We start from the raw sequence: 25627 nt of genomic DNA on the forward strand, positions 1-25627 counted from the left end.
GCTGTCCTCGTTTTGTTCTGTAGGCTTGGTAGGTTCACTGCAAAGGAGCACGAATGGATCAGTTCTTCACCTGATTCAGGTCCAGGTTAGAGTGGCATTTCAAGTCACACCAAATCTACAGTTCAAAACAAGGAGTAACACCATCAGCTGCAGACTAAGACAGTCCAGTGCAGAGCAATCAGGACCAACATCCAGGACCACTGAAGCAACCTGAGCCCTGTACTACAAAGCGAGTTCAACATACACAGGGATCTCTCTTCCAGTTCTTTGGATTCACTTCGTTAACACGTGCCATCAGAATACGCAGCTACATGAAGGTGGTGATCAACTGACTAAGCTATCCCAGGGTTTCTCTGCTCGTTCATGTGAAAGGGGTGGAAGGAAACATCTAACCAGTCACTTTTATGGATAAGTACACTGGCGGTAGAATGACTGATTTTACAGAGAACAATAAAACTATACTATGAGAAAAACAAGGGATGAAACACATAATATGGACTGAAACAACACAGCTGCTGCAGAAGAGTGAGAGTGATGGTAAGAGTATGTGTGAGAGGAAAAGTACTGCACAGTAGTTTAGAATGAAAGGTGACTGGAAAAGAACCTTCCATAGTGTTCAAACCTAAACTGGTGACTGTGTAGGTTAACAGTTTCACGATGAGCCTCGCTCCCTTGTTATTTAATCACAAATGAAGGGAGGAAGTATTCAATAGAATCCGTTTGTCTGCCTGTTTTTATAGCAGTCTAGCCTCCACAGTTTGAGATAGTTTTAAATTTCGTGTGACGTTAAAAACCAATAACAGTTCAAGCTAATTTCATGTTGGTGAAGATTGTATCCATATGAAGGTCAAAGTCACACCAAGTGTGAAAAGCATGTAGAGTTCTGTGAAACCACAGAGAGACAAAAGAATGGAGACTGAGTCTAACAGCTCAGGATCCAACGCACACCACCTCGTCTAACATGGTGGAGGCATCATTATAGGATGGCTGTGTACTGCTGCCAGTGGAACTGGGCCATTAGTGTTTGCTGATGGGGAGTAGATGAACTCTAAAGTGTAATGCTCTCTGCTTAGAGTCATCTAAATGCTGCAAAACAGATCGGATTGCATCTGCAGTGCAAATGATAATGACTACACCAGATATACATGAGGACAGCATTATTAGACCCAAAGTGTTAATGAGCTGTTAAACAGATTATTAAACAGATTTTAACACAGCTCTGCCAAACATTCAGTTCAGCACTTTGTTGAAGCAAGTGAGTAATGTTCACTTTGTCCTTCTGCAGGCAGTTCTTCACCAGGAGGGAAGGGGATTGTTGTATCGTAATTTTTTAGGGTCGTCGTCATTTTGGAAGACAAAGCGTCAACACAGACCCGCTTTGGCTGTCTTTCAAAATCTTCTCCCATCATTCTTTCTTCTTGATTCCTCCCACCTTGAGAAGATTCCCAGCTCTGATCTCTCCACAGTATAATACTCCCACCACCGTGTTTCACTGTGGAGGCTGGGTTCTATGGGTTGTATGCATCTCTCTTCAGTCTACAAACATAAACAGGTCTTCTCCAAAAAGCTCTAGTTTCACATCATCTGACGAAAGGAAGCACTTCCAGTAACATAATCTTTCTGGAACCTCAACCTGAAATTTTTATGTTATGTTGGAATCGGAAGATCCCTATTTTAATTTGACTTTAAAAGCACTGAGCATTACATTAATTGCTAAACATTTATACATTTTTCAGAGTACTAATAAGATTGACCCTGGTGGTTTTCTGAAATAATTTGTGTGCAAATTAAAAAAAAAAAGAAAAAGCTTTCTATAGAACTTCTAAACATGCTGGTTTTCTATGTTATGGCCAAGTCAGTCATCTGATCTCAGCCTAGCAGAGCATACTTCTCCATTATTAAATACAAAACTGAATGCAGAATAACCCACAAGCAGCAACTGAAGGTGGCTGCAGTAAAGGTCCAGCACACCAATGCAAAGGAGGAAACTGGTTGTAGACTTCAGGCAGGCACTGAATATTACATGAATTTACTTATGTAGAGCCAAAACACAACAACAGTCGCCTCAAGACACTTTAGATTTTAAGTTAAAGAATCCACAACAACTGCAAGTGTGCACTTCAAAATGATATCGATTGATTTACAAAAGGCTGTGGTGGTGTACAGAAATAAATAAATACATAAAAAGTAGGGGTGCAACGATACACAAAATTCACGGTTCGGTTCGGTACTTTGGTGTCACGGTTCGATATTTTTTCGATACAAAAAAAATGTGCTTTTTTAATTTGTCATTTATTAAAATTATAAATATATATTTTAACTCAAAAGTACAGTTTTTAAATTTAATGTTGCTGAAACAACAAAGTAATAAAAAAATAAATATCTGATGGCGAAATCCCTCATCTTTGGAAAAGAGAGTTTATTACAGAGGAATGGCTCTTTCCAAAATAAAAGCTATACTATACGCTTCTTCTGGGGTATACTCTCAGCAGCATATTAAACATATCAGGTCCCCATAAGGCAGACCTTCCCAAAGTGTGGGGCCCGCCCCCTAGGGGGGGCGCAGAGCCATTGCAGGGGGGGCGCGGCATGAAAGAGGGGGGGAAACAAAACGCTTGGACACTGCTAGCACGGGGCGGCCACAGAAACGCAAAGCAGGAGATGAAGCATTGCTGAATATGTTTCCAAACCAACTTCATTCTAAGCCAAAGACTAGAAAATATGGTGAAGCATATCTTCCCTTTGGTTTCACCTGCACAAGTGCTGAGGTAGGTCTCCCCTGCAGAATTGGTTTTCCCTGCGTCGGGAGCACGCGCTGGGTTCTTCAAATCACGGACAAACAGTATCCCACAGCTGTTTATGTTTTTAAACCCATTTTGCACAGAGAGGCATTTTTTGTATTGATAGCAATGTTGAATATTATTACACATGAAAAAACAACTACACGTAAAATAATCACACCGTGACGCCTCTGCCTTTCTAAATGGAGGGACAGTAACTGCGTGTGTATATGTAAGCGTGTAAAACCTGCAGACAGTCAGATTAACAGTATTTTGTCTCTATCTGCCATTCTGCAATTCATCTCATGTAAACAATAACGTGGCGCACAGTGTGACGTGAAAAAAGGCACACACCTTTGACGTTGCGTGGTGAACTCTGTATTCCTCGTCCACGCTTAAACGCAAAAAAGGAGTTTTAAAAAATCTCCGTTTTCGGTGATTCAAAACGCCGTTTACGTGTGGATGAAACAGCTGCGCTTTCAAAAATACCCGTGTAGGTGTGGACGTAGCGTGAAAGAGTTAGTTTATTTTATTACTACCTGTAATTTATTGCAGATTACTTGTATTTGCTTAATTTTTTACTAAATGTTTGAGGTGTGAAATAAACCGCAATGGAGCAAAATATGGGTGTGTGTGGTTGGAGGATGTGCGTGCGTGCGCGCGCGGGGGGGGGGGGGGGCGCGAACATTTTTCTTGTAAACAAAGGGGGGCCCGGCAAAAAAAAAGTTTGGGAACCACTGCCATAAGGAGAATCATGTGCTAACGGCTGTCTAGATGACACGGGTAAAGTTTGTAGCATGCGTGCTTGTTGTTTTTGTCTGCTTCCACTTGTCTTTGCACTAGGATGATGTCGGAGTAAATGTGCAGTCATATTCATTGTGTTCCCACTAGTGCTGTCAGCGTTAATCTGAAATGACATTAACGCCACAACACGGCAAATCTCAGTTAACGAGCTACCGCGGATCGCCCCGTGCGTGGGGCTGGACGGCGTCAACACGTTAACGAGCAAACTGCGCTAACGCAGTAGTTCCCACCCATGTAATTGAGCATTGCGTGGCACATCCGACATACTGTTTTACTCTTGTCCATGATGCGCTTACCTTCAGGGTCATACTTCACATGAAGACCAAGATAGTTCCAAAGGCCAGATCTGAGTGAGGGTGGGGGAGGTTCAATTTGCCATGTTGCAACTAGCTTAACTTCTGTCTCGCTAGCTTGCGCTGCCCTCAGTGGATCTGCGCTCGACAGTGCAGCCTAGGCGGAGTAGTCGAACGCAGATCCACTGAGCTCTCAACACAGACAGCATCGTCAGAAGAAAAGTTGATAAAATAAATTTAAAATTTTGTATTGTTCATACACATGCGTACTAGGGCTGCACGATTAATCGTTAGAAAATCGCGATCTCGATTCATACTTATGTGCGATCTCATTTCCAAATGACAACGATTTCAAAAAAAAAAAAAAAAAAAAAAAAAAAAAAAGACGACGACGATTGTACCGCATTTTGATCCGGGACGTAATCTGCATGAAAACAAGCGCTCACTCTTCCTGCTCAACAAATGACAAGGGCGGAGCCTTATACCACGTGATACAGAAGCTGTGCTGTGATGCTCAAATTGGCAGGGAAAAACAACGGAGAACACGTCAGGGATGACGAGAAAGTGACAGGAGAAAATCCGTCCCGGTCAACCACCCAAACATCAATAACGGGAACCTTATACAGCGCTTCCCTATACACGTCGAACTCCCGCAGGCACAAAGAAATTACGGAGGCTATTACTTATCACCTGACCAAAGATATATCAACACTGTGCAAAACGAGGGATTTAGGAAAATGATCAACACCCTAGACAAACGCTACACAGTGCCGTCCCGCAACTATTTTTCTATTGTTGCACTACCTGCTCTATACACGCAGTGTCGAGCAACGGTGGAGACGGAATTTCAAGCAGTACAACATTTTGCGGCAACAACAAAATGTGAGGCATTTATTGTTTTTATGTGTATTTATTGTTTTTATGTTCAGTTTCAACTGTTACGAAGTTGATGTGCAGTTAATAAGTGCAATAAATATATATAATATATGGAAAAATATAATATATATATAAATATAAACTATATATATATAAAATATATATATAAATAAAGAAAATCGTGAGAGAATCGTGATCTCAATTCTAAGCAAAAAAATCGTGATTCTCATTTTATGCAAAATCGTGCAGCCCTAATGCGTACCGAACCGAAAGCACTGTATCGAACGGTTCAATATCGATATGAGTATTGTTGCACCCCTAATAAAAAGTGTCTTTGTCCCAAACATTAGGGAACCATATGTTTCCAAAGTGCTATACCTCAGGAAGTACTGAAGCATCTTCGAAGCACAGAAAGCTCCAGGGTTAACAGTAAAGTTAACTGGATAATTCAACCTTCTGCTTTGTAGTACAGGCTTGTACAGTACAGACTAACTGTTATGAAGCAGACAAACATCCAAAATAAGACTGAGGGTGGTATCCCTTACTAAAGCCAACGCAACGTTGACTCAGACAAATTAAAAATATATATTAAAATCCAAAATTGCAAAATGTAGCAGGAGAGACTGGCCAAGTAAGTTTCTTTAGTAAACTCTGTTTCTTTCTAGTTTGTAAATCTAACACATTTTAATAATCTACTTAGTTAGTTCCTCCTACGCCGGGCAGCGCATCGCTACTTGATCTACTTGATTAAAACTAATCAAATGATCTGATTAGCTCCCAGAAAGGGAGAACAGTTCCCAACAAACTAAATCTGATCTAAAACTGAGTGAACATTTGTACCGAGAGCGTAATAAACACAAATGATACAGGTTACGGGTGTGCCATCAGTTGCATACGTGGACAGGTATATTTGCTCCTTCTTTAGTGTAATTTTACATTCTTTGTATGTTCTTGTTGTACTTGAACTTAATTTTCCCGATCGTCTCTCTAGGCTACAACATAACCCCCCCCCCCCAAAAAAAAAACGCACATTTGGAAGCCCAAGCCTGCCTTTATCAATTATGCAACATCTGTTAACTGCCTTGTAGTCACTTTTGGGTTTCAGTGCGAAGACGTCCACAGAATGTGAACCTCTTTTTGAATCATACTTGGCTTTTTAACTTTTAACTAGAGGCAGTTAAAATATTAGGAACTGTTCAATACGTGGGAACAAGGGATACAAATATGCAGGCGCTAATCTTAGAAAACAAAGCAGCAGATCCATCAATCATAATAATTATATGCACAAGTAATTTTCAGTTTTGTCAATATCATAACAAAGGCTCCTCTAAGACCTGTACAGTATGCCGATATGAACAATGCTCAGAAATACAAGTGTACATGTAAATGTAGTCAGTGATTACACCATGTTAACTTCATCAAATGAAAAATGAGTACAATCTGCACATATTTCAACTCTCTGCCAAAACAAGTAAGCATGTCTCTATATAAAAAAAAGAGAAATAAAGTGAAAAGTTTGTCTTACTTGAATGTAAATTTGAGGTGTGCCACCTTTTGTTTTACACCGTTTTTTATTGCTAAAGCTGTCAGAAAAAACAGAAGTTGTGACGTATCGTGTCATATTTGCCACTATGTTACAGTGGAGCAGATGTATAAATTTACATATAATGTTTAAGTACACTCACCTAAAAAGTACCACTTTATACTGAAGCTGTCAGCTGAAGACGTCCACGGTCCATTTGGCCCGAGTTTCTTCAGACTGACGTCGAGTTTAGCGGAACTGTAACTTCAGTTTGGAGTAAAAGCAAAGAACTTCTTTGATTTTTTTCCCCTCGGGAAAATGACCGAGTAAGTTTGCAAACTTCATGTGTGCTCTTAAAAAGCACTCTTAGCTGGACCTCAGCAGGTGGGTGCAACAGACCTACACTATGAACGGATACCGAGCCTCACCACATCAAGCTAACTGCTAAAACTAGCTGAGCTAACCGCCGGCTCACTGACAGCTTCGGTGTTAGCTTACCCAGCTAACCCACTTTAGCTTCAGTTGGCTAACTGACTTGGATAACATTACACCTGCCAAATCCCACCTTCAAACCAGACTACCTGCTTTAACCTACGTTTTAATGGCGCGGGAGAAGGGGGAATGCATCCCCCCGCGCAAGCCCATAAAAGTTTGTGTTTTGTTTTTCCAGGACAAAGTTGTTTTTTGTTCATCTTGTTTGGAAGTTTGCCAAGCACCAACTGTCAATGAGACATCGTTCAAACTTCAGTTCAAGTGACTCTTTAAAGGACCCTCCAGGTGAGACAAGTGGCTGTAAGGTACTTACTCGTAGGTCCTGAAGATTTCGTGCGTGATTTTACAGAGAAACACCTCCTCGTCTGGTCGTAGGTCCGCCGGAGGTTTGTGTCGGATGAAGGGTTTTCTGTGGAGAAGCGGCATCTTTCAGCTCCGCTTCCACCGGCCGCACTTAGAAAATAAGAAGAAGGAAACTGGATCACAATATCCGAATATCAGACCTAAACTCTGACCAAACACTTCAAAGTAAAGTAAACCCGGAACCCGGACTGTGAACGCGGCGGAGATTAACCGAGTGGTAGGAGACAAGAGGAGGTGAGCGGGTCTTTTGTTAGACGCGCTGATAATCTGACCACATGGAAGTGTACTCCTCACCGTGTAAATCGACACACTCAACTCTTAAAGAGTAAAATTAAAATCACAAAGCCCACATCCACTCGCTCCTAGTGGAGAACAGCTAAAAACACGTTTCTGGTGGTCTTTACCGAGTTGTGTAACAAAGAAGCGATAATACGCCGTCCAATCTGAGGAAGAAGTCCCGGGCTGAAAAGCCGCTCACTGGCGGCTTGTTGACCAAGTTTTCGTGTACTTCACGGACCTACAAAGAGCTGGGAAATATTACGGTTTCGCTTAATCTGCATTCTTCACGAAATTAAAAGTACTAACACCACCGTTTAAAATTAGTCTGTTACAAATAGAAATACTGCATCTGAAATGTTATTAAAGTAAAACGTAAACATGTAAGTGTTATTATGAAATCAGGAAAATCAGAAAAAAGAACAAATGATAGACACTGAATGAATTATTGCCAAGTAGTTCCAAATCGCTCTCCCTGACCCATCACACCGTCTCTACTCCACAGTTGTGATTCAGCAGAGCTCCTTCTCCCTCAGACTGATTCTGCTTGGTTCTTTATAAGAACCTTTATAAGACGTCCTCACAGAGCTCTGTCAGCCTGCAGCATTGGCTCAAAGCAGCAAGGTGGAGCAGAGGCACCACCAAAGACTGAGGGAAGCTCTCCAGACTCTGCCTTGCCCGCCGCTCACTCTCCACTGCCTCAAGATAAGTGAGGATTAGTGCTGGGCGATATGGAAAAAATATTTATCACGATATGAATTATTTTATATCACGATAACGATATATATCACGATATACCACCTGACCTGTGGTCATCTGGAAAGTATGCAGTCTGTAAACAGCGAGTGGAGAGGGTGCAGTCTTTGTTTTGAGTTACCGTAAAGCATGTCACAAATCCTGGTGCATGTAAAGCAGTACCATGTCGCAAAACCACAAGACGGAGTTTCTTTGCGAAAAATATCATTTTTTTATACTTTATTTTCTCTTGCATAAATTTAAGAATATGTATAGTGAGAAGACAACACTAATATATTTGCCACAGGCTATTTAACCCTTTAAGCCCTACCATAGAACCAAGTCTGCCAGAGTTTATCTTTACATTTTACATGCTGTAGTGCAATTTGTGGGAGCATTTCAAGTTGCTATACATCAATACAACCATTATAGCCCAAAGTTTAATAATATGTATGCATTAAGTCCATAGTAACGACATAAATTGCAAAAAAGTGCAATAAACTACAAAAAAATTGAAAATCGTTTTTTTTTTTTTTTTACATATATTTCTAGTTAGAGAAATTTAAGAGGCTTATCCCTCAAAACTGTAAATACAAAAAAGTTGCACAAAATAGTTTCCAACCATGAGAAATTTATTTTGAGTGTCGTCATAGTTTTATGTTTGAGATACACTAATTTTTATATACTACAGGAAAAATTAAAATAAATATTATAATGCAAATTTGCAAAAAAACCAACATGGGCATCAAAATAAACTATTTCCAAGAGTGTAATTTGACTTCTAAGCATCCCAGAAACGATACAGAAAAGCATAAAGTCATACATGACTTTTAAAAACACCAACATAGGCTTTGAAGGTAAAAAACTAAATTTTCCGCGAAATGACGTCACTTCCGGTTTCGGACGGGTAATGGCAGACATGCGATAGTTTGCGCTGCCTTATACATAGGAAGTGCTATGAACAGCTGATCGGATCGGCAAAGCGTGTTTATGGAATATTATGTTTTTGTTGCTGCAAGTCTGGAATATTATGTTTTTGTTGCTGGAAGTTTGGAATATTATGTTTTTGTTGCTGGAAGTGGTTTTTATGCAATTTTTGCAAAGCTATATGTGGAAGGAAACTGTGACCTAGGGCAAGCTAATGGAATAAGATGTAAGTACAACTCCTATGGTTTCATATGCAAAAAAAATTATTGCGCCACTTTACGTGTTTCCAGTTCTACAGGGATTTAAAAATAGTTAGGCAAAACGGAGTGTGCCTGCTCCGACCGGTTGTAAAGGGTTAATGATCTTTTTTATGTAATAATTTATAAAATTAGGGTTAGAAACGATAGAAACGATAGAAGACAAATGGCACGATAGACACTTTTCTATCGTCCACACGATATATATCGTCATATCGCCCAGCACTAGTGAGGATATTGGATAGATATTGAATCTATAAATTCAATATCTCTATAAAGCTGTATAATAACTATACATTCAGATGATCACAAAAATATTTTTGTACTATACCTTTGTGCAGCTGCATTTCTTAGATTTATAGTGTACATGTAATTTAGTGCACTTTGCATCATTTACACAATGCTAGTCTTACTTTTACCGCTTTTAACTAACTTCATTTTTACATTTCTTTGTTTTTTATCATTCCTATAAATCTCATCGTATAAGGTTCTTACCAGGTGCCTGTGGCACTTTTATTTTAACTGTGTTATTTATTTGTTGTTCATTGTAGACTTTACTATTTTTACTCTTTATCACGCTGCTGTAACAGCAGTGGGCTCAATAAAGTATCTGTGTATCTAGTTTTTTGGTCTACTGATTCTATTGCTGTTACTGGTTCAAAGGGGGCTGTGATTTACTAATGTGTCAGGGACAACAACTTATTATTATTTTTACCTACGTTTTTCTTATTTGTTATTATTTGCCGTATAGAAAAGTATTAATTACAAAGAGCCCAGTGACACAGACACAAAATGTGTTTTTTTTTCAAACAAATGTCTTTTATCCAAGCCTTTACATTTATTAAATGTACAGTTTAACAAAGAAAAACATACTTAAAATGGGGAAAAAGAATTTTTTTTTTAAAATAGCACATTGTTAAGATGTCCTTGACAGTGTCTCACCATATTTTCGATGTATATAAATCATCGTGGCTGCATAGTAACATAAGTGTTGGGAGATAAACACAGTGCATAGAAACATAAAAAACGTATAAAAATGGCAGCCTGTGCGGCTGAGCAGCTGAAATTCTACCAAGAATATTTACTTCAGAATTATAGCAATGAACTATGATTAAAACAATAAAGCAAATACTCATAAAAACAAAAACTGGAACTAAACTAAACTCCAGAACATGCAACAGCAAATAAGAGAAAACCGCTTACTAAAACATTAAAAGACTTTGTTTCTGAATTGGTTTGCTTCACCCAAATGCACCATCCAGAGTCTTGCTGGGAGGGTTTTCCTGTCTTCCTCAAAGGCTGTTGGTCCGCTGACCTGCCATGTTCTAACTGCCAACCAACCAGGCTTTATGAAAAGCCCCCCCCCCCTCCCCGCCTCCTTTCCGCAGCTACACAGAGCCGCAGATTGGAGACTCGCGTCATCATGGTTAATTCCTCGCATTAGTTCCCGGAAGTCGGCAAAATGCGCTAGCCGCGCCCATATCAGCGCATAAGTTTGACATGCACGTGTAAAAGGTTAGATGTTTTTGAAGAATGACACTGTATGTTATCAGCACACTTAGATCATATGAATTTGTGAATGAAAACATAGTAGTGGATTATCCACAGAAAATTAGTAGTCTTTTAAACAGAAGACAGGTTAGGTCAGGAAACATATTATTAACCAGGAATACCAACAATATTAAATCAGAAAAAAGGGCTTCAAAACTTAGTTTTACTGGGCTGACCAAGTGAAATACTAGCTAAGTAAGACATTATGTAGCTGTCTGATCTGTTATACACTGGTATGTATGACCTAGTATGATAAAATGATAACTGCACAACAATCAGGGGGAAAACTGTATTTGTGACATACAGCTATAAATAAAGATTAAAAGAGCAAATGTAGGAAGTTTTGTAAACAGTGCTTTGGTTTTGTGGTCCTGATGATTATTAGCACCTGTTTGATCTTACAGTTTTAAACAACTGTACCACACTAATCTTACAATACACTATTACAATATTAGTATATATTGATTACACAGTTTCATAGTAACTGATGACACTTGTCAAACATCATCAACCACGCCTCACGTCCTGATGCACTTACCTATCCCAAGCTTGCACAGGTGCGGGCAGCACTTTCTGTCTTTTCTCTCTTCTAACTCTGTCAGCACAAGAACCACAGGAGGATTCAGGCTGGAAAGTCTGCACTGAGACAGCACCCTGAAACTCATCTCCCTGAATGCTTCTGCTACTGCTGCCCATTTACCTGTTTTTGTTGTTGTTGTTCACTTTCTTGCGTGTGTGTCATGGCCTTTCTGCTCGCTGGGTGTATGGTCCTTTACACTATATATGAATTAGTTCAATTCAAAATTTAGTTTATTTGAATTCATATCAGTTCAGTTTTATTTATATAGTGCCAGATCACAAAAACAATCAGGATTCAACTTTACTGTCATTTCACATATATAAATACAGGGTAAGAAATACAGTTTGCATCTAATCAGAAGTGCAAGAGCGGTAAGTGCAATAAGAGCAGATTATATACAGATAAGTTAAGTAGAGACCAAATATAAAGATGAACTGCAGACAAATGTACAGATGTAATGTTGTATATATATGTATATGTATATACAGATGATCTCTATAGCATACAGATGTTCTATATTGCTGTTCAGAGCTCTACAGCAGTGGAAGCGTAGAGCTCTGACAGACTATAATAGTATGAACAGTGTGGGCACTATAACAGAGACTATGTTATGTCAGTGTCCTAAACTATAGCAGTAATGAATGACAGTCATGATCATGGTCACTGGAAGGGATGGGGGGAGGAGGAGTGTAGAAGGGTTAAGTGAGTGTGGATGGAAAGGTTCAGCAGAGGACTGAGTTCAGTACGGTGACAGCTGTGGGGAAGAAGCTGTTCCTAAACCTGCTGGTTTTATTGGTTTCTTATTGGTTTCACTCTGGGACTTGCCGCCACCTCTAAGCAGCAACATATCAAAGACATTATATTCTGCAAATGAATTGTATGCATGTCAAATGTTTGTGCATGTGCGAGGTATTTCCCATCTTTGTTGTGAACACTCTTGGGGTCGTTAGTCAAAAAAAGTAATATATTACACATATTACACAGAAGACTTTTCTTAAAAGTAATTCGTTACTCTACTTGTTACTTGATAAAATAGCTGAAACACACTGTCTTGTAATTACCTACCTCATTTTACCTTTCGTCATTTAAAAATAGAATAAAAGTAATATCCATATCAATGCTGTAGACAATATCTTCCTTCTCCGGCACACAAACTGAAATCCACTGATTGTAGCACAAGTGCAAATGAACCAGTCGATCAAGAGGGATCGATATGCATGCAGACTAACAATTCAACTAAAGGTTGAACTACTGGGTACTACTCAAATCCCATTTGTACCTCAAGGCGCTTTATATTGTAAGGTAAAGACCCTACAATAATACAGAGAAAACCTTAACAATCATTTGACCACCTATGAGGATGTGTTTTGGCAACAGTGGGAAGAAAAAGCTCCCTTTTAACAGGAAGAAACCTCTGGCAGAACCAGGCTCTGGGTGGGGAGGCCATTGCTGCGACTGGTTTGGGGTGAGTGGACAGGACAGAGACATACAGTGAAAGAGAGCCAGAGATGAATAAAAACTAATGATCAAATCCAGAGGTGTCATCGGACCTCCCACAGACACTGACGGAGGAGGGGCCAAAGGGCTGGAGTCCAGGTGAGACGGAGGTTGCTTTGGAGATGAGGAATTGGTGTTGGCTGTCTGCGGTGCAGTACCACTTCCTGTTTCCGTTACAACACACAGTGGTGTTTTCATATAGTTTATCTGTGTACTCAATTTAATACAAACTTAACGGTAACGTCTTATTTCATAGTCTAATCTTCACTGTATCTTTAGGTATAGGCTAGTCCACATAGGGCCCACATGAGTTTTATATGGAAAACACACTGTGGGTTACCCAGAGAGTGAAGGTTAAACAGCAAACCCAGTGGAAGAATATAGAGGGGTGGAGAGATGTACAGGAAACCAGTGCTTATTCACCAGTTTCAGATCCAGGAAACTCGACCGAGGAGCGGGAGAGGGTGAGGGACTCAACTGAGAGCTACAACACCTGAAGACTTGCTTCAGGGCTGTCCAGAGCCTCCCAGCACCACTGTAGAGGTGTGAGGAGGTTACTCTGACCTGCTGTCCTGTTCTATGTAGCTGTGTCATCTTCCCCCACAGGAGCAGCGACATTGTGGGTTCCACCATGTGGATCGAATTTGATGAAACCTCCGATTTATATCATAAATCTAGGATATATCAGGCCAAGGTGTTGTTGCCGCTGCTGTGCCTTCTGACTCCTTTCTGTTCTCCACAGCATTCGTAATCTGTTTAGTATGGCTGGCTGGCACAAGGGGTAGAGTGGGTCGTTTACCAATCAGAAAGTTGGTGGTTCACTTTGAGATTACCAGTTTCTCTCTATATCTTGGGTGCAAATCTCGTATCAGAAAAGTCATTCTGCTCTACTTGATGCATGCTCAATCATCCAGGTAAGCAAATCCCCAAAAGTTGATTCTGTTCATCTGTTCAAAACGCTACGTCCAGATGAACAGAATCAACTTTTGGGGATTCTGCTCTACTCTTACTGCAATTGTCAGATCAGTGACACATGTCCCCACAACACTAGCCTTTCTTACTGTTTTTATACACACAGCTAATTTTTCTACACGTGCTTCAGTGCTAAAGAAATTTGGGTTCTGTTGATGACATTTCATCTTTCACTTTCCTGAATACTGTCCAGCACTGAATTAGCTTTTACTTCAGACTCAAATATGTACAAAAGAGCAATAATAAGTGAAGCTTAACTAAGTGAGAGTAATACTGTATGCCAGTTGCATAGACTGCAGTAATGTGTGCATCCATCAACCACTTTATTAGGTACACTTACACCGCATTTTGCCTTCAGAGCTGCTGTAGTTTGTCTTTGCAGAATTTCAGCTTGTTGCTGGAATCATTCCTTAGAGATTTTGTTCCATATTGACACAACAGCATCACACTGTTTGTCAGATTTGTTGTCTGCTCGTCCCAATGGTGCTCTACTGGACTGTGGAGGTCACTGGAGTACAGCATTTTTCCTTCTTTTCTTGTTCAATTGTGAACTGTAGCCTCAGTTTTCTGGAGCTGGCTAAAGGAGTGACACCTGTTGTGGTCTTCTGCTGTTGTAGCCCATGTGTTGTGCATTTATAGATGTTCTTCTCTCTTTTGTAACTAGTGGTTGATTGAGTTAGTGTTGCCTTCCTGTCAGCCTCTGACCTCGGACATCAACAAGGTATTTTCACTCAGAGAACTGCCACTCTCTGCATCTCTCTTCTTTAAGCCAGTGTCTGTAAACCCTAAAGATGGTTGTGTGGGAAAATTCTGGTAGATTACAGTTTTTCTCAATATGGCACAATTCTCACAGAAAAGTGATGCTTATCACTTTAATGAATGTCCTCAAAACAGTTATGCCTTTTTTCATAACACAAACTGACCTGTGCAAAAGACCCCATTTACTTTGACAATGTGTTACTGGCGTTGTGCCCTCATACATAGATTGAAGTCATTTGATAGTAAAAACTAATTAAATGATTGACAGTATTCAGGAAAGCAATAGATCTAAAATTCTGACTGACAAAAGTACAAACTGTTTTGATGAGTTATGAGATCCAAGTGATAAGTGCATAAACACAATAACAAATATATTTAGTAATGAAGTTAGTTAGCTTAGCTTATGAGACATCTGCTTATATCTTACTGCTTAATTAACCATGGCAATTCATTTTGAGGCTCCTCCACTTGCTGAGTTCCACTTAAAAAAAAGAAACAGAAAAATCACACAAGGAAAAGATGTTTTTGAGTATTTTATTTATATTTATTCATAGTATTCCGGTGCAGCTCAGAAGGTGACAATAATACAAATGTCATAAAACCCACAGATGTCGAGAAGGAGTGAAAAGCGACAGACGGCAGAGGGCAGCACTACACGGCGACCAGTCGGCTAAACAAAAGAAGAAGTGTTCCGGTCCACTTCCGGTTACAGCAGTCCCAAACAAACACGATTAAGTTGTGGTTTTAAAAGGCAGATTTACAAGTCATATCGTTCTCAAAATGGGTAAGTTGAGGTCGCCTTTTACCCTCACTTTTTATCCCATGATACCTAAGGTGTTGAGAGACTTTGCGGCGTTTCTCATAATATGTATTTTTATAAAATGTGGAAGTTAGCCTTAGCTGTGTGCTTGGCAGTTTAGCTAACAACCGCCCGGCCTTTGAAGCTTATCTAAGTGACAGAAATATTGCGTGCCAGTTACATACACTGCAGTAGAGTGTGTACAGTTTTCCTAAGAACCGGAGTGGATATGTGTTAATCTCAAGCTCACGCAACGTGTACGTGTGAGTGGGGGGTCTTGTTGTTGTGTCCTGTCTCTGCTGCTGTGTTGCATGGGAGGCTTAACTCACTCAAAAATAAGAATACACGCGCAGTATCTCACTGAAACCGAGAGGAGAGAGATACCTGACAGTAATGTCTGTGTTTATAATTACATTAATTTTGACAACATCTCCAACACCACTGGCTGGATTGCAGCGCCAAACCACGAGAGAGCATCCATTGTGTTTTATAGTTAGTAGACAATCAGTCATTAACCTCTGTACACACTTTCTATGTACAAGTTTGAACCAAAGATTTTAGAGTCATCACTCCAATAGACATGTCGCTCCTTTTTTTTAAAGTTCAGTTCTTGTGTAATTTGGTATACATTTTCTTCCTGTTTCCTTTCCTTAAAAATTGCTTCATGACAGCAAACCCTCTGCTGTGACCATTTCTGATCAGGCTTCAGCAAACGAGAGAGAGATCAATTGAAGGGTCGGATTCTCTCTCAGGTTCTGGGCCCTGCAGAATTTTTTTACCCCTCAGCTGTAAAAAGCTGACGGGGTATCTTTATCCCCCTGACACCCAAGTTTGCGGATGTGATAACTCAAGAAATGTTCAAATTCATACCATAGGTCTAACACTGAAAATCTCACATGAGTTGAAATCTTAGTGATCTCAACCTCAAGGTCAGATGTCAAACTTTATTATAAAATCTTGTGAGTATGATAACTCAAGAAAGACGGCATCTTGGATTTTTGAAATTGATACCACAGGTGCATCTGCTCAGTAGATGATCCAAGATGGCGCTGCAGATGGCAGCCTCAGTGCTTTGTGTTCTCATGCTTTGCATGTTTCTGTGTTTTTTGCTCCGTCTTTTGCTGTTATCCTCCCATCATTTTACCAGAGAGGAACTCTTAAGCATTGGACAGTCCTCTCTACGTATATTTTCCCTGGTTTACATCGACGCAGACAACCTAACCATGATTCTGATTGGAGGTGCAGTGGTGCTCTGTGGGATTTCCCTTTGACTTTGGAGTGGGCTGTATGATGACCTAAAGTCACATACACACAACACAGTAAGAACTACTTGGATCTGAACCCGCTCAAGACTGTGGAGATTACAGTGGACCTTTAGAGACTCCCCCCCCCCCCCCCCCCCCCCCCACTCCCGCCATCTTCAACAGTACTGTGGACCCACTGTGGATTGCCTTAGATTCCTAGGATCCATCTTTTCATGGGAATTACAATATTCTTCACATACACTGTGTCTGGAAGAAGGCCCAACAGGTTGAACTTCCTGCGGCAACTCAGGAAGTTCAACCTGTCACAGGAGCTACCCGTCATCTTCTACACTGCCATCATCATCCAGTCTGTCCCTTAGAAACATTAAGGCAATCACCCAGGGGCCAACAATCTTACTCAATCTTTTTTTTTATTTTTTTATTGAGATATAATCATTATTCTTTCAAAAATCATAATAATAACAAAATATTTTCAATAACACAAGAATTATAAAATAAAACTACTTTTCATTTGCATATAAGATAAGATAAGATAACCTTTATTAGTCCCACACGTGGGAAATTTGTTTTGTCACAGCAGGAAGTGGACAGTGCAAAAGTTATGAAGCAAAAATTAGAATAAAATAAAATAAGAATAAATACAGTATACAACTGTACAGAATAGAATAAAATAAAATACTATATACAGTAGAATAAAATAGAATAAAATATGCAATAAGATAAAAATAGAATACAAGTGCTATATACAACTCAGTAAAAATACAACGATGCCAGAAAAATATGCAGAGTAAATGAACACAAAGATCAAGCTGTCTGGAATACCTGAAAGTTCAGTAAAGCTGCTGAATCTCAGGTTAAGTTTTAAAGAGACTTACTATTGTGTGTATTGTGTGGGTGTATAAAACGTTTATACACTCACTGGTTACATCTCATGTTGCTGAGAACATGAGGAACAGAGAAATTACACTTTATTAATCCTGTTTGTGGCAGTGGGCCACAAATAATACATTTTAAGGTAGGCAGAAAGGGCCATGATTGGTCCCCGGGCCAGACTTTTTGGACATGCCTGTTTTAAATGAACTTTCTTTTAGCTTTGTGGTGGTATAAAGTTTACAGCTCAATTTTTAAGTTTCAAGCATCCTGATTGTTTGAAAATACTGTATTATAGTATTGATGCTTGCACACTTCACAATGGTTTTGTATGCTTGCAGCTGTGGCCGTGAGTTCAACATGTCCAGGGCTGTACTGTGGCAGGATGATGGTCAACGGCTCAGTGGAGGGAGAATGTGGTGTGAGTAACATTAGTTGTTGCTGATGTGCTGTTGGATAGACATTATGTGGATGTATGTCTAACTTTGTGCCTTGCATCATAAAAGAGAGAGCGGTTCATAATAATTCAGGTTTTCATATTGAGATCCAGTCATTGTGGTGTAGCAGACTGTTCTGAGGAAATTTGGAAGCGCTCATCCTGCTTGTTCGAGTTGTGAGCCAGTGGAGCTTATCACAGCCTGGACTATCACTAATAGTAGGAACAGTGCAGAGGGACAGACAGCCATTAGTTCAGAGACATGAATTGACATGTGGCAGGAAGCTGGAGAAGCCAAACTCTCACAGGCACAGAGAGAACATGCCGTCTCCACTTAGAAAGGTCCTAACTAGCCAGCACTTAAGAAATGCTCATTACTCTACCAGTGTTCTTATTTTCATTTAAAATAACCAGTGTAAAATAGATAATGAATCATTTTTTCCTCCCACACGCTGCAAATGCATCATTAATCCCCCCCATCCCAACTGGAAAATTTTCCACCTGGCGCACTGTGCTGAGCATGCGTCTTTATATTCTACCAGTTAGGGGAAAATATGGTGACAGACGAGCGAGTGAATGAGACTCGCTGTTGACTCGTTTTCACAAGGATGATGCAGAACAAAATGCAGTAATTTGCAAAACATGCTGTAAAACTATTGCTGCAAAAGGCAGCAGTACCACGAAATTATTCCACCAGCTGAAAAGTCATCCACTGCAAAATGAAGAGTGTTTTAAACTCTGCATGTCAACGTCTCCCCACACACCAAAGAAAGCATTAAATAAACCAGCTGTGACACCTGCGACTGTTCCTGGTCAGTCGTTTTTATAGTCACTGTCTGGACTTTTGTTCCTGTAATCTGAGGTCATCACGTTTTTAATTTTACTATTTTTATATGTTATAAGCACAAAGGAGGAACTGTAATTGTTAAGTTGTAAAGTTCAGTTGTTCTGTTTTGTCTCATGAACTGATACTGATGGTTAAAAATGGTTAAAATAAAACATTTGAATTCATTCAGATTTTTTGTATTCAAAGTATTAAAAAAACATTGAATGGTGGATTTGAATGAATATAGCAGTGCAATTAAATGAAAGACAACTTTAAGAGTGGATTTGGATGAGATTAAGATTTTACTCACTATAATGTGTTTTGGCAGGTTTGTCCTCGAGGAGAGCGGGCCAACATACAGAAAGTGTGTGAGCGCTGCATCGAGTCTCCTGAGATCTATGACTGGCTCTATCTGGGATTTATGGCCATGTTGCCTCTTGTGTTGCACTGGTTCTTTATTGAATGGTACTCTGGAAAGAAGAGGTGAGACTGAGGTCCAAAGCTGCTGCTGTACAAAGGAAGTTACTTCTGTGTGAAATGACCAAAGTGATAATGTCCACTTATAAGTCATATTGCATAACTTGACACTTAATGAAGAGTTTATATAATGAACACTCAGTGGCACTTCTGCTCTAATGTGTAATTAATATTGTAAACATATCTATAAAACACATTTCTAAAGGCCAAACATAAAATATTACTATATAAAATAGCAAATGTAAAGAATATGTAAACTGTAGCAGTAATATACTTTTTCTATTAAGTGAAATAGAATAGTCCCAAATTTGAATGATAGCATTCAGACTTATGCAATAAACTGCTGTTCAAACCTTTGCTTATATGAAAACATGTAACTGAAAAAAGGCAAATAAGCAGTTTAAGCCTGCACACAGGCCTAACATTAGATTATATTTAAAATACCAGACGTACCTGAAAGGTCAAACTGTGGCAGCAGTAAGGCTTATGACAGAAACACAAACACTCCATCTTATAACTGTAGCATTATAAGAAAGTCATTATGAAACAATTAATAGAAAACACTTCAAATAAAAACGAACACAGGGCTAACGTAACCCCGCCCCCGCCCTGGGTCAGCATTTACTCAGCTTTAATATCGCCCTGGCTAGCTTAGCGTTGGCGTTGTCTGTGATGTTCTGTTAGCAGTATAATGCAGTTGTTTCTGTTCTGGATGCAGTTTGAACTTTACTATCATGCTGTCGTCCTTTTGTGCAATAACAACAAAAATAATGTCCACATCTACGCTGCAGACTGTGCCACTATTTTGCTCCTCCAGCACACTGACTGAAATGAGCTGACTGTAGTGTAAGTGGAAACGATAAGCAGAATCCACAGACGAGCAGACTGATAATTACAAGGTTCTTGATTGCCATCCCTTAAATTTCTTCTTCTTTCTACAAGCCTTCAATAGTGGAGACCTTACTATTATATTTTCAAACAAATTCAAGTTCTCAGGATTTCATCTTGAACTAGACTTTTTTCTATTCCTGTCATAGTATAATGTTGAATGATATAGCTTAGCTATATCTAGGGAACTACAACTAATTTTAATATTAGACAAAGAAAAATCAAGTAAATATAAAATGCACTTTTCAGGGTTCTATGTGGGAAAAGTAATTGCCCCCATCTTGTTAAGTTCAATATCCATGTAAATCCCCCCCCCCCTCCCATCTTGGTAATGCCAGAGACTTTTGAGAAAGCAAAGCATGCTGTGGACTGACAAGAAGAAATCTGAAGTCACATTACATCTGTTGTAAAACTAGCATAGCATTTCATAAAAAGAACACATGCCAGCAGTAAAACATGGTGGTGTTAGTTTGGTGTTCTGGGGCTGTTTGCTGCTTCAGGACCTGGTTGACTTCCTGTAACTGATGGAGCCATCAATTCTGCGCTCTACCAGAAAATCATGGAGGAGAAGCTCAAACACACTTGAACAATGATCAGTAACAAACCACCAAGTCCACCTGTTAATGGCTTAAAAATAAAAAAAATGAAGGTTTTGGACTGGTGTAGCCAATGTCAGGACTTAAAATAAATTGCTTTGACCTTAAACAGGTCATTCATGCTGAAAAACCCTGCAGTGTAGCTGAATTAAAACAGCTTTGGAAAGAAAAATGAGCCTCTAGTTACGTGAAAGACTCATTGCCAGTTATTGTAAATGCTTGATTGCAGTTCTTGCTTCTAAGGGTAGCACAACTAGTTAGTAGGTTTAGGAGGCAATTACTTTTGCATAAGATCATATAGGTTTGGAGAATGTTTTGCCCTCAGCACATTTTGTACTTACTTGGGTTGTTTTTGTCTAATATTACTATTTGTTTTGTTCTTCAACATGTGTGCAACCCCCCCCCCCCCCCCCCCCCCCCCCCAAAAAAAAAAAAAAAAAAAATCTTTACACAGCACTGTTTGTGAGAAGAGGAATTTTCACAGGGAAGCAAGAGAAGCCACAGCTGTGTTTTCTGTTTCAGTCACTGTGGCATTTTGAGTCTAATTAGTGTTTGATAGCTGAATAATAAGGAATTCAAATTGTGCTGCTGTTAAGTTCCGGTATGAACTAATTTTTCAGCATCACTCATAAATGTCTAATTTTGAAGGTCTTGTTCAGAACACTGATTTGTCTGAATTTGGAAGTAGAAAATAGCTAGTTACCCAGGGCTTTATGTCTTTAAGGGCGGGGCCATCTGCTGTGATTGGTTGGGGTGAGAGAAGAATCAGATAAATGTACCTGTGTATGATTTCTATAGAACCTAAAACTATATGCCGTCTTCTATTAACACAGCTCAGACGTGTTTCATATAGCTAACACAGCTATATGAAACACGTCTGACTTAGAAAGTATTTGTTCCAAGCACAGAATCCCGTGGAATCCCTTTAGTACTCTTGTCTGTGAGGACAGTGTGTTTTCTTTCTGTCATTTGATCTCATGCTCTTCCTTTGTAGTTCCAGTGCTTTACTACAACATGTGACTGCCATGTTGGAGTGCAGTATGTCAGCTGTGGTCACTCTGCTGGTCACAGAGCCTGTGGGAATGCTCACTATCCGTTCTTGTCGAGTGCAAATGCTTTCAGACTGGTACACGATGCTGTACAACCCAAGTCCAGATTATGTCAACACATTACACTGCACTCAGGAAGCTGTGTACCCACTGTGAGTATTACCAGTAATCATTTTGCCAAATTCTACAATTAACGATAAAACAATAATTCCCAGCACTCCACAGAAGAGGACAAAGGTGTGTTTGCAGCAGGGCATCAAGGCCATACTGTGGGACACTGAGCCCTGTATGTGTCTTAGGGCAAAATTTAAAAAAAAGAAAATACAATTATACGTTAAATAAGAAAAAGCTTAGTTATGGGCAGCAGAACACGGTTCAGGTCAGTCAATCCCTTCAGCCCTCATTGTTGATGCCTACATGAGCGACAGCAGAGTCATCAGATGGAGCGCCCTCAAACACCCCCACCAGCAACTTTAAGAAGGCTGGGTACTCTGAACTGTCGTTCGTCAGGAACTGTTCCCTGACCCTGAGGCACAGGGAAAAACCCTGTTATCAACTGGGAAAAAACCTCAACGTACAGGCAGCAAGCTGAGGAGCTACCAGCATACCCAGGCTTTATTCAGAAGATTGAGGTTATTTATCGGATCTTAGTGTTTCAGTCAGACGAGTTCTTAGATGGAAGAGGAGATTACTTTTCCTCCTGTTACACTGCAGATCATGACAGGTGGACACACTGATGCTGGGTGATGGAGGCTGGCAGCAGCGTGCTGACAGGAGAAACACTGGGAGGTTCATTCGATATAAAACAGCAGGAGGAGAGTAGCCTCACACTGACGAATGATTTAGGCTACCTTGTTTATTAGACAAGATGAACAGACACCTGCTGAATGAGTAAACCGATCAACATGCTTCTGGTTCTTTATTCTCTTTTTTAACTTTTGTGCAGTTTCCTTTTGAACTGGTGCATAGACTGGTGGGAGGTCATCTCAGGCTTGTCATTCATTCTGTATCTGTTGCATCAGCGTAACACGAACTCCTGAATGTCCTTTTTCTCAGCTACACCATCGTGCTGATCTACTATGCATTTTGCTTGATACTAATGATGATGCTGCGTCCTCTGTTGGTGAAGAAGATGGCGTGTGGTTTGGGCAAATCCGACCGTTTTAAGAGCATCTATGCTGCTCTGTACTTTTTCCCGATCCTCACTGTGCTGCAGGCTATAGGAGGAGGACTGCTCTGTGAGTACCTGTGGGACTCTGCTTCTCAGTTCACACTGTGGGATCATTTTTGCGGAGTTGTTTTACAGCTTTCATAAGACTATGACTAATGCCCTTTTTGTTTAAATAACTCTGAGTAAAGACGACTGTGTTATTGTTTCAGACTATGCATTCCCCTACATCATCCTGGTCCTGTCTCTTGTCACGTTGGCTGTTTACATGTCTGCCTCTGAGATACAGGTAATTACAGTCACTGCGGTATGGGCATTTCTTATTTCCCAGTTTAACTTTAAAATTGTGATAAAGTTCTTCAATTTGATATGAGATTGGATAATAATTATTAGTCTTTACAGTGTTTATTCATCGACTTGTATAAAGTTAAAACAGCAAAATGACTCCTCCAAACGAATTGTGTGGGCACGAACCATTTAGGAATTACACTAGTTTGGTTAAACTCTAGACTGCAGATGGTTGTTGTTGTTGTTGTTGTTGTTGTTGTGTTTTTTTTAAACCCCTTACCTGTAAAAGGCTGATGGGGTATTGTTGCCACCTCAGCGAGCAGGCAGTGTAGACAGACCCCACACGAACATGATAACTTGTGAACTTGTGAACTCCCCTGTGAGTTTTTTGATCCATATATACACACACACACACACAGATGTCTGGTTTGCTATCCTCGTGGGGACATCCCATTGACATAATGCTTTCCCTAGCCCCTTACCCTAACCCTAACCATTAAAAATGAATGCCTAACCCTGACCCTTACCCTAAACCTAACCATAACCTAATTGTAACCCTGACAGTAAAACCGCATTTTGAGTGTGAAAATTGCTTTCAACCCCGAGGGGACCTGGATTTTGGTCCCCACGGTGCAGAAAGTCCCCACCAGGATAGTAAAAGTCAGATTTTGGTCCCCACCAGGATAGTACGAACCCGTACACACACACACACACACACACACACACACACACACACACACGTATGTTCAGGACTCTGTCTGGTTTGCTGTTATTACTGCACGTTTGTTTGCGTTTGGAAGCTGACATATGTGTGTGGGTTATTTCTCTTCTCTGTCCACTCTTACCATAACCCATCTCCACCTCGCCTTTGAACACAGTCTTTTAAGAACCTGGTTGCCAAGAAGAAACGTCTCATCGTCCTGTTCAGCCACTGGCTGCTGCATGCTTACGGCATCATCTCGATCTCCCGACTGGACAAGCTGGAACAGGACCTGCCGCTGTTGGCCCTCGTGCCAGGACCCGCTCTGTTTTACATCGTCACAGCCAAATTCACTGAGCCCAGCCGCATCCTCTTGGAGGCTGGCAATGGACACTGAGCTGGATTTATCAGGAGTTCAATAAATAACTCGTGAAAAAAACAAGAAGTCACAGCAGGTTGCCCGTGTCCAGTGTGATGTCTTGAAATTGTCTGTTTATTTTTACGCAGAGTTCAAAATCTCAGTCAGTGAGGAGTCGGACTCAAAATGCCAAACGTAGTTTGTTAATTTCTTTAACTCATGAAATATAAGCTCATAATTCATTTACGTCAGCTTCAGTTCTCATGTGAAGTGTCTACAGGTCTGACATGACAGTGATGTGGTCCCAGAAGTCTGGCGTGTACAGTAAAGTGTATGCACTACTGCTTTAAGTGTGATGGAAGGTTTGATCTTTCCACTGGAGCTGAGCAGCTGTTTCTTAAAGTAAGGTTGAGTTTGCTCAATGATTTCTAAACCGTTAACGGGTCGCTGCTTTTAATGTTAGCCAGGTTTGGAGCTTGAAGTCATTGAGCTTTATTTTAAATTTTGATTGGTGTTAGAATTTCTCCAGAGGAAAATCGCTCCAACAGATATACTTGAAAAGGTTTGTATGTTGACTCCTGTAGCGGGGTTTAATATTTCAGCCTGCACAGGTTTGTGGAGGTGAAAGTGCACTGTAGATACTGTGCACTGTATATACTGTACATTGCTTGTAAATATTATTGTATTCAGTTTGTTTATCTGCATATACATAATTTAAAACTAAAATTTTGAATGTTATCTTGTGTTGCTGACTGTATTGGTCTTTGTTACCATGAGATTCAACTTTTCTTGGTCTCAAACATTTACCTGATATCAAAATGTACACCTGTGTTACTGCAGGTCGATCTGTGTGAGGATGCACTTTAATCTGCAGATCATTTTGCTCACAGTCATCTGTATAGGCTGTAACATATGTTGTTGTGTCTTTGTAAATGAATAAAGGTGTCCGAAAATGATTTTGCGCAGATCTTTGGTATCATTTTGGCTGACCGCACTTGTCACACGTCCTGTAACCCGGCAGTGCAGGTGGGAAGCTTGTTTTTCTCTCAGATTGTCAGATGACAAACAGGACGGTTGCTGCATCTGGAAATGTGGAAAAATCCTCAAAAAGACTGTTTCCTGTTGTGACTTCTTCATTTGTATACTGAGCTTTTGCACATACCCACACCAACTGTTTAGAAGAATGCAGCTACAGCAGACCTGAGTGTGTTTGTTTTCTCATC

At 40.1% G+C, this 25627-nt stretch overlaps 2 protein-coding genes across 3 annotated transcripts in view; one reads left to right on the plus strand and one right to left on the minus strand.

The window, feature by feature from the left end:
• baz1a (bromodomain adjacent to zinc finger domain, 1A) overlaps positions 1-7705 on the minus strand; it is a 37651-nt gene extending 29946 nt beyond the window's left edge. The window contains exons 1-2 of the mRNA XM_063496734.1: positions 7535-7705; positions 7081-7220 (exon numbers count right to left, since the gene is read on the minus strand). Of these exons, the coding sequence (XP_063352804.1) occupies positions 7081-7193 (113 nt within the window). The 5' untranslated portion in view covers positions 7194-7220; positions 7535-7705. The remainder of the gene's footprint in view (positions 1-7080; positions 7221-7534) is intronic.
• A 7656-nt stretch (positions 7706-15361) lies between these two features.
• jkamp (jnk1/mapk8 associated membrane protein) lies at positions 15362-25352 on the plus strand. Of its 2 annotated transcripts, XM_063499372.1 has the most exons (7): positions 15362-15468; positions 17960-18039; positions 19209-19363; positions 21836-22042; positions 22947-23128; positions 23271-23347; positions 24225-25352. In XM_063499372.1, exons 1-7 carry the CDS (start codon positions 15465-15467, stop codon positions 24441-24443), a joined length of 924 nt encoding a protein of 307 aa, XP_063355442.1. In that variant the 5' UTR covers positions 15362-15464; the 3' UTR covers positions 24444-25352. The 2 variants fall into 2 exon arrangements, with proteins under 2 accessions (XP_063355442.1, XP_063355441.1); XM_063499371.1 differs by lacking the exon at positions 15362-15468 and having other exon boundaries at positions 17950-18039.
• Positions 25353-25627: the final 275 nt, after the last annotated feature.

The sequence above is a fragment of the Pelmatolapia mariae genome, linkage group LG16_19 (genome assembly GCF_036321145.2).
Source record: "Pelmatolapia mariae isolate MD_Pm_ZW linkage group LG16_19, Pm_UMD_F_2, whole genome shotgun sequence".
NCBI lineage: Eukaryota > Metazoa > Chordata > Actinopteri > Cichliformes > Cichlidae > Pelmatolapia > Pelmatolapia mariae.